The 8,318-nt window shown below is 63.2% G+C and overlaps 1 protein-coding gene across 1 annotated transcript in view; it reads right to left on the bottom strand.

The window, feature by feature from the left end:
* Positions 1–1,822, bottom strand: part of FGF3 (fibroblast growth factor 3) — an 8,579-nt gene extending 6,757 nt beyond the window's left edge. The window contains exon 1 of the mRNA XM_077114822.1: positions 1,603–1,822. Within this exon, the coding sequence (XP_076970937.1) occupies positions 1,603–1,822 (220 nt within the window). The remainder of the gene's footprint in view (positions 1–1,602) is intronic.
* Between the last annotated feature and the right edge of the window lie 6,496 nt (positions 1,823–8,318).

The following is an 8,318-nucleotide window of genomic DNA, read 5'->3' as shown; positions in this document are numbered from 1 at the left end:
CTCCTCTGTGTGTAGAAAAGTCTCAATCACCCCCTTTCCTCCCCTATCCAGGGGTCGGTCAACAAAGGCCCGCGCAGGTCGTTGTCCCCTGAGAGCGGCTGGGAAGGGGCTGGGGGTGTCTACTCTTGCCTTCTCCAAGGAGCGCCTGTGCAGAGTGCGCCTGGCACGCGGAGTAACACGACCGTGGGGCTGCCAGAGCTTGCCTGGCGCGCACCGGGTGCAGGCTGTGCGTCTGTCCTGTCCTGCCCATCCTCCCCGGCGCCCCCTGGCCTGGCCGACCCCGGCAGCGCGGGCCCTGGGCCCAGCAGAACGAGCGTCTGCTTGCGGGGCTGGGGCGGTGGGCCGCAGTCCACCCTGGTTGCCCCAAGAAGTGTGGGGTCGGCGCACTGCGGTTCCCAGCCGGAGCCTGGATTTGGAGAGAGCCAGAGGGCCTCAGGGGCCAGGAAAGCGCTTTCGGGGCTCTGTCCTGAGTCCGGGGACGCCCCAGCGCCGGCTGTTCCCACCCCCACCCCCCCCTCCCCGGCGGCTCTCCGGCCGTCCCAGGCAGACTTTCCCACAGGGCTAGCGGCTCTCCTCCAGGAAGCGGCACTTTCCCGCCAACCCCTTGAACCCGCCGGGCCAATTTCTGCGCCCGGGGAAAGAGCCCAGCGCCGCGCCTAGCAGCGGAGAACCCCCGCAGCCCTGGTCACACTCCCGCGGCTCCCACCCGACCCCGGCCTGCCCGACCTCGGCTCTCCCGCTCCCCGCCGAGCAGGACGGTTTCGGGACCCCTGGCTTTGCGCTCCGCCCCGGCGCAGCGCCCCAAGCCCGCCTCAAGGGCGCACCGCGAGTCGCGGGCCCCCGAGGACTCAAACCCTGGAGCTCGCAGGACTCCTGTCCGGTGCGCAGGCCGGGCCGCACGTCCTGGCTGCGGGGCGGGGTGACGTTGCCTGCATCCCCAGACCCAGGCGGGAGCCCCTGTGCGCTCCTGACCGCATCGCGCGGTCCCAGCTCCCCTTGCCTATTATCTCTCAGTGCCCAGGGGCAGCGGCAGGAGAGATACGAATTCCAGCTCGGAGAGATGGCCATCCATCTGGCTGGCACCCTGTCTGTGGCGGGCACGCCGCGGGAGACCACCTCTGCCCGGGGGGGAGAGATCTCAGCACAGAGGCTGCGGCGCGGGTCCGCCTCCCCGGCGGCCGCCAGCGAGGAGGGCAGAAGGGTCGCCGGGGCTCCCTGGGGGCGGCAGGAGGAGGAAAAGTCCTCACAGTAATCAAGAGGACGATGAATGCCTTGTCCCGCGCCTTTGCTCCGCCAAACTCAAAGGGCTTCAACTTGTTGGAGCGGCCGAGCTGGACTGAACCAGGAGCCCCGGGCCGCCCACCGCGCGCCCCCTCGGGCGCAGGGCAGACTCGGCTCTCTTCAGACGTGAGACCCATCCCCACCCCCGCTCCACCCCAGCTCCGCTCAGGTCCCAGCGCGCGCCCTTCTCCCGGGCGTGGAAGGAGGCGAGGGCGCCCCAGGCGTTCTCCTTGGGCCGGCTCCTCCGGGCACCTTGGCGCGCGGTCCCTTCCCCGGGGCCCAGCTTCCACCCGCCGGGACCCCCGGCGCGGGGACACTCACTGTAGGCGCTGTTCTCCAGGCTGCCGTTGACGCGGCCGCTTGGGTGCAGCTGGAGGTGGTACCTGGTGGCGCAGTAGAGCTTGCGGCGCCGGGGCGCCCCGCCGAGGTGCTCGTACACGCTGCCGCGGCCGCCCGCCTCGCGCCGCAGCCGCGCCCCGGGGCCCGCCGCGGACCAACCGGGTTCCAGCAGGCTGAGCAGCAGGAGCCAAATCAGGGCCATCGTGGCATCGCGCCCGCCCCGCGGCGGCGGCGGCTGCAGGGGAGCGCGGCGCCCATGGAAGGGACGGCACCGAGCGGGGCCGGCGGTGCAGACGCGGGCTGGGCGGCAATGCGGCGGGAAGGGGGACGAGGAGGGGAGAGGGCCGGCGAGGGCTGGAGATAGGCGAGGGCGGCGAGAAAAAGAGAGCGCGGGAGAGGGGATCCTTTAATTTTCACCCAGGAGCGGGTGAAATTTCCGTTGCTGCGCGAAGCACTGAAAGAAAAGACGTTCCGCAACAAAAGGCCGACGTGGTCCCCAGGCGGAGGCGCGGGCGGGGCGGGAGGCCCGGCGGGTGGGGAGCCCCACGGAGCGCGGGGTTCGGGCCCAGGCGCCGCCCACGCACACTCGCGCCCCCGCGCCCTGCCGTCGAGCCCCGGCTCGGCTCCGCCGCGCGCCCCGGGCCCCCGCGCGCCCTCCCGGCTCTGAAAGGTCCCTTCCCCGCCCCTCCCCCGCCCCTCCCCCAGACCAATTATGCCTCTGAAAATTATAGACCCAGGCCTCGAGGCGGCCGCCCCAGGCCCTGTCACCCCCTCCCGTCCCCCATCAATCCCCCTGCACAATGGGAACGCCGCGGGTGACTGATGTCCGCGAAAACAACTTGCGGGGAAGTCGCGCTGACAAACGCCCATTAAAGGCGGCTCATAAAGAAGAAGGCTGCGCAGGGCGGCGGAGGGGAGGGTCAGGGCGCGGGCGCGCGTGGGAGACCCTGGTCTGTGTCCCCGGCCGGGGCTCCCTGCAGGGGCCGACGCGCGCTCTCAGCGGCCCAAGACGTGCCGGCACCGGCCGGGAGGTGGTTTCCCCTCTCGCGCACCGCAACCCTGCAGATCAGTCCCGGGAGGTTTGCGCACGTCGGGGCGCCTCCAAGAGACCTATCCTAAAGGGTGACAGAAGCTGGGGAGGAAGGAGGGGGGATGGGAGAGGAGAGAGAGGCCCAGAAAAGGAGCTCTAGAGATAGGAAAGAGAAAAAGAAAGAGCAAGGGAGAACAGGGTCTGATCAGAGATCCACAGAGAAACCGAGAGGAAAGGAGAGAGGGAACTGGAACTAGAGATGGAGAGAAAGAGGGGAGGAGAGATGCAGCCATACCCAGAAAAATGCTTGGCCAGTCCGGAGGCCACAGAAAGGAGGGAGGTGAGAGAGAAGCCTGGAAGCTATTGGATGCCCAAGTTTGATGCTGGCGGAAGCTCCCCCGGGGGGGAGCCTGGGCTGGGGGGGGGGCAGGGGCTGCAGCAGAACCCCGGGGACCCCTCTCAGTTGGGGACTGGAGGAAAGAGATGCATTTCCTGCCTTCCTTTGCTGCCCTGCACCCCCAGTGCTCCCTGGCCTGTGGCAAGTGGAATACCCAGGAGCAGGCTTCAGCAAAGGGGCCTTTGCCAGCTGAGCTGGGCACCCTGTGGGGTGCACGGTCTAAGGACCAGGCTCCTCTCCTAGTGGACTGAGGGCTCAGGATTTCGGCACCAGGATTTGGGGTCCTGGCCCTTCCTAGGGGACTGGTGAGGTACAGGGCTCCCAGGGGACCTCAGGGCACACATTGGGATATTTTTAACCATTGCAGCCTGTTACAAGGGGTGGGGGCTGCCATCCCCAAAGAATCTGCTCCTGGGGCTGACGCCCTGCAGACATCACCCAACACCTGGGTCCTTGGAGGAGGCTTTGGTCAGAGCGTGTCTAGGTGCTGCCCCAGGGCTGGTTTGTGAGAGCCCCCCAGTAGTGTGAGGCCCCAGTGCAACCATGGGACCCACCTTCTGGGGGCCAGAGGACTGCCCAGGGCAGTGTCCAAAGGCAGAGCCAACGGGTACACTTGCCTTCTAGGGCAACTTGATCTTCTCCTGAGAAGTGCCCCGGAGGGATGTGTGTGTTCTAGACCCGGTTAGTCCTGCTTCTGAGAACCAGGTGTCCAGCTTAAAGAGAGACAGAGGGTGAGCGAAAGAAATTCAGATTGAGAGAGAGAGGGTGGGGGGATCTGCCAGCGGGAGGTGGGGAGGACAGGATTTTGGCCACCCGTTCCTGTGCGGTTCCCCTGATGGAAAGCTGGGAGGAGCCCTGGAGCTTACAGCTCCCAGCCTCTGCTTCATGCCAGGGGTGAAGGGGATGGGGTAGGGGGGAGCCCAGCAGAGACCAGGAGACCCCTTGGGAACATGCCTCTCTTCCCATGCACAGTGGGTCAGCCTCTGCCCCCTAAAACCGGGAGAGGGGAGGCTGTTGCCTTAGAGCAGGGTCAGAGGATGTCCCTTGCAGAGACGCGGTTCATGGAGGGGCAGGAGCCCTGTGAGTTTGCTCATCATTGTGCTCCCAGCAACCAGCAATGCAATGAATGAATGAATGAATGAATGGCTCAGCCACTTCCTTGCCATGTGACCTTGGCCCTGGGGCCTCACCAGTCCTGAAATTCTGGCTTCCCATCTGTAAAATGCCCCAAATGAAAGTGTGAGGAACTAAATGGATTTTAATTCTGCAAAGGCCCCAGCCGAGTGAACCCCGTAACTAGCGGGTGAGTTTAGCCTCCAAACCTGAAGGCTTTGAGAGTGAAGCTCTGAGCTGCGCAGCCAAGGCCCCCTGAGGAGAGCACCCAGCAGTGTTCCTACCTCCTCAGGCCGGTCAGCCTCCCCGGGCAGTGCTTTCCCCTCTCCCGGGGCCCACTGGCCTCCTTGCCTCCATCTGGCTCTTCGATCCATTGCAAAGCAGAGGAAGTGGTTTAAACCCCAAAGCTGCCCCTTCCCCATCCTGTCCCCGACCCCGCCAAGCCAGTCCCGACCTCCCGGGGCGCTGCAAGTCCTTCAGCCCCTTCCCACCGCCCTCTGCCTGGGCCCCGGGGCCTTCACGTGCCCACCCGGCGTCTTGTGGGACCCAGTTAGAAGTCCAGGAAGCCCCAGGACGCACCCCCAGCCTGGATCCAGCTCGGGCTGCGGGCTGCCCTGTGTTCAGCCCTGCCCAGGGAGGGGCACGGGCCTCGTCACCAAGTCTTGGGGGCTGGGCCCGGCTGAGGCATCCCTGCAATGCCCCCCCCCCCATTCAAGACCAGGTGGGGATCTGCATAATGAGCTTTTAGCGACCCTGCTAATTGCTTCCAAATGGTTACTGCAGCTGGTTACTAATCAGTCTCTTCCAGAACTTAACCTGGACATTCCCAGGCTCAGGCCCCCCTGGCCTTACCACCCAGGCACGGGACCTCAGCTCTGGCCTTCCCCCCCCCCCAATCCCCTTCCTGCTCCATCTGGTACCTGAGTGACCCCAGCGACCCACCCTTAGATCTAGACCCCACCCTTCCAGACCCATCCCCTGCAGAGAAAGCTGAGGGTGGAGGGGCTAGCAGAGGACAGTGGCATGTGATGCGGTCCCAGCCAGAGGGGCAGACTGTCAAGTGTAGTGCTGGCTTCAGGCCCCCAGCTCACTCTAATTATGCGCCCCCAAGAGATGCAGCGGGGGCCCATGTTGCCTCCCTGGTGGCAGAGAGCCCTGGGCCTGCAGTGGCCTCAAATTCTAGGGCAGCCCTCCTGAGCCCCAATTTCTAGATGAGGAACAAAGGCTCAGAGAGGTGAAGCCACTTGCCCAAGGCCACACAGCTGGGAAAGGAGGAGAGGTGACCGGAACCCACTTCTGTCCGCTTGGGGGCACCTGGCCCTTTGCCCCCCAACAAGGTGTGGGGTACAGAGCTGAGCAGGCAGGAAGAAATCCAGGCCTCTCTAAAGCCCCATCTTTGCTTTTGGCGAAGTTTAGATCCACAACAGCACGGGGGGGTGGGGGGCGGTGTGGTCCTTGAAGGCCATTTCTCCTTGCCTGGTATACCCCGCCTCTGGGACTGGGTAGACCAGCTGGACGCCTTTCCCAGGTACAAATAAGCAAATCAAGGCCAAGGAGGGGCCCTGCCCAGGGTGCCTGGTGCATCCAGAATCCATTCCAGGGTACTTTTGGCCAGCCCTGGGCCTCCTGGAGATAAGGAAACCTCCCTCTTTGGAGAAGGGCCTCCGGGAAGGAGCAAGGTGACCCCGAGACCCCAGCCCCAGAGAGGAGCCACCAGCTGGGGAGGGGGTGCAGATTCCTCCTGAGGCCTCCTCAGGACCGAGTGTCCCAGGACCACTGGGCTTGGTGGTTTGTGGGGCGGTGCACATGGGGAATGCTTGCCTGTGCACAGAGATGCCAGGCAGGACTCCAACTTGGGGGCAGCTCAGGTGTGCGGCGATTCACAGAGGGGGCGATGGAGAAGACCAGAGGGGTGTCCCACAGCTGGGGGCCCAAGGGGACACCCTGAAGCTGAGCTGTGAAGGAGGAGGAGGTTAGAGGTCAGGAGGGAACAGAAGAAATGGAGTCACCTCCTTGAGCTGCCCCCTCCTCACCCCACAAGATGGAGAGCAGCCCCCGGCTCTGGCCGGCACCCTCCCCCAGGCTGGCACAGGTCACACATGGAGCCGTGGGCCTGGCTGGATGTGGGGCTTCTGCAGCTGGAGGTTGGTGTCCGTGGCCTCTGGTGTGTGGCTGGGCCTCTCATGGCCTAGGTCCCCTCGTGTGGGAGGGTGAGGGGTGATGTGCTCTCCCCATGCACTGGTCACCAGGACGTGACAGGTGAGTCTCAGCAAAGCCCAAAAGACGGTGTCCAGGGCATGTGGCACGTAGCCCCCACATGTCACCGCAGTGGCTACAGCTGATGGACAGTACTCTTCCCGTGGCAGGGCCTCCCCCCAGACCACTGCAAAGAAGTATCTGGAGAGCAGAGCGCGATGGGGGAGCAGGGAGAGCAGACAGGGACATTTGACCTCGAAACCTGTGGAGGGTGGGGTGGGGCGGGGCAGGGGGCAGATCGTACCAGCACCCCCTACACCCAGCTCTGGATGCAAACCCACACCCCAACACCCTATACCCGCTGTCTTTGCACACACTGCTCCCCCTCCCTGAGCATCTTTTTACCCTTTTCCATCTAGAAGCTTCCACCATTTCTTCAAGACCCAACTCATGTCTACCTGGGCACTCCCACCTCCTCTGCCCCCTTCCTTGTGCCGCCCAGATCCTGCGGGCCTCAGGGTCTGCTCCCATCTTCCCCTGTGTTCAGAGGGAGGGCAGGTAGGCAAGCCTTGTCCATGTCTACCCCAGAGATGGGGTGGGGGCCAGGAGGCAGGGATGGTGGGTTGGAGCTGGGACGGGTTAAGGTGTTGGAAAAGTGCCTCCACAGGGAAAAGCACATTCCTTTCCTGAGCCTTTATGTTTTGTCCCAGGCCTTCGCAGTCCCCGCTGCAGGTCCCCTGTCTCACCCTGGAAAAGGTCTGTGTGGCTGGTGGCTTCACATACTCACCTGTAGCCAGCTGCCATCGTTTGGGGAAGGAACTCAAAATACAAGCAGAGATGGATCAATGGGCTCAGATTGTGTGGCCTCTCTTGGGGAACTCAGGGTCCTGAATTTACCAGATCCACCCAGATTTCATTTTCTGTTCCATTCTTTGTCCTCCTTAGCCCCTGACACCCACCCCAGGTTGGGAAATGCAGTTGGAGTGTCACCCCCTTGCCTCTTGCTCTTCCCGACATCGGGGTTTAGCATCCTCTGACACTGTTCTAAAGAGGACCAAAGAGCTGGATGAATTTCCAGGAAGGAAGTTTCTAGAGCAAAGTGTCCTGGTGATCTCGTGGGGTCTGCAAGCTCCAGCAACCATCCATTGAGGTCTAGCCTGCTTGGATTCATCGTTTCTCTGCCTCCCTTGAGCAAGCTTGGAAAGGCCCCTGCCCCTCTCTGCAGGATGCCTGCGAGGGTAGCTCAGGGGACTGCAGTGCCACAGCAAGGGCCGGTCCTGGGGATGAGCTTCCGTTTTCTCATTCTGAATCAAGCCTGGAGTCCCTGCCCTGCCCCATCCAAACCCTCTCTACATAGCAAAGTCAAGCCCTTAAGATGTGGTTTCCCCAACCCTCCCTTGATTTTGTGACCGCACAGGAAGCTTTGCAGCCACCTGGGTTTGTGTGGGGATGGGCCATTGGGAAGCCCCAATCCACCCAAGGCAGCGAGGGAGCAAGTGCAGGAAGGGCACTGGCTGGGTGCACTCGCTTTTGTTCATGAGAGACATTTCTCATTTCCCAATATCAAGAGACTGAGGAGAGACGCTCACCTCCCGCGGACTGACTTGAGAGCTGAGAGATGGTGGGTGCTGTCTCTCCAAGGCTGGCCACCACGGCCAAGACACAGCCTGCACTCATGGGCTGCCCTCATCAACAAAGCGAGAGAGGCCCCAGTATTTGCCCAGGTGCTGGGTGTCAGGGTGAGAGTGCTAACCACAAACCTGCTGGGTGCTCCCGTTCTTTAAACTCCTGCTGTTCCCTGTTAGCTTTAGGGTGAAGCCCATGCTCCTTGGCTCAGACTTGGCATGGTCTAGCCCCTGTCCAGCTCCCCAGCACCCTCCTCTCCCCTTGAGCTGGACCAGAAATTGATATTCAGGGTGTGCAAAATGATATCCACTAGTCGGGCAGACAAAATGAAAGAAA

This window comes from Tamandua tetradactyla, chromosome 9 (genome assembly GCF_023851605.1).
Source record: "Tamandua tetradactyla isolate mTamTet1 chromosome 9, mTamTet1.pri, whole genome shotgun sequence".
NCBI classification, from domain to species: domain Eukaryota; kingdom Metazoa; phylum Chordata; class Mammalia; order Pilosa; family Myrmecophagidae; genus Tamandua; species Tamandua tetradactyla.
This window is presented reverse-complemented; position numbering and strand designations above follow the sequence as displayed.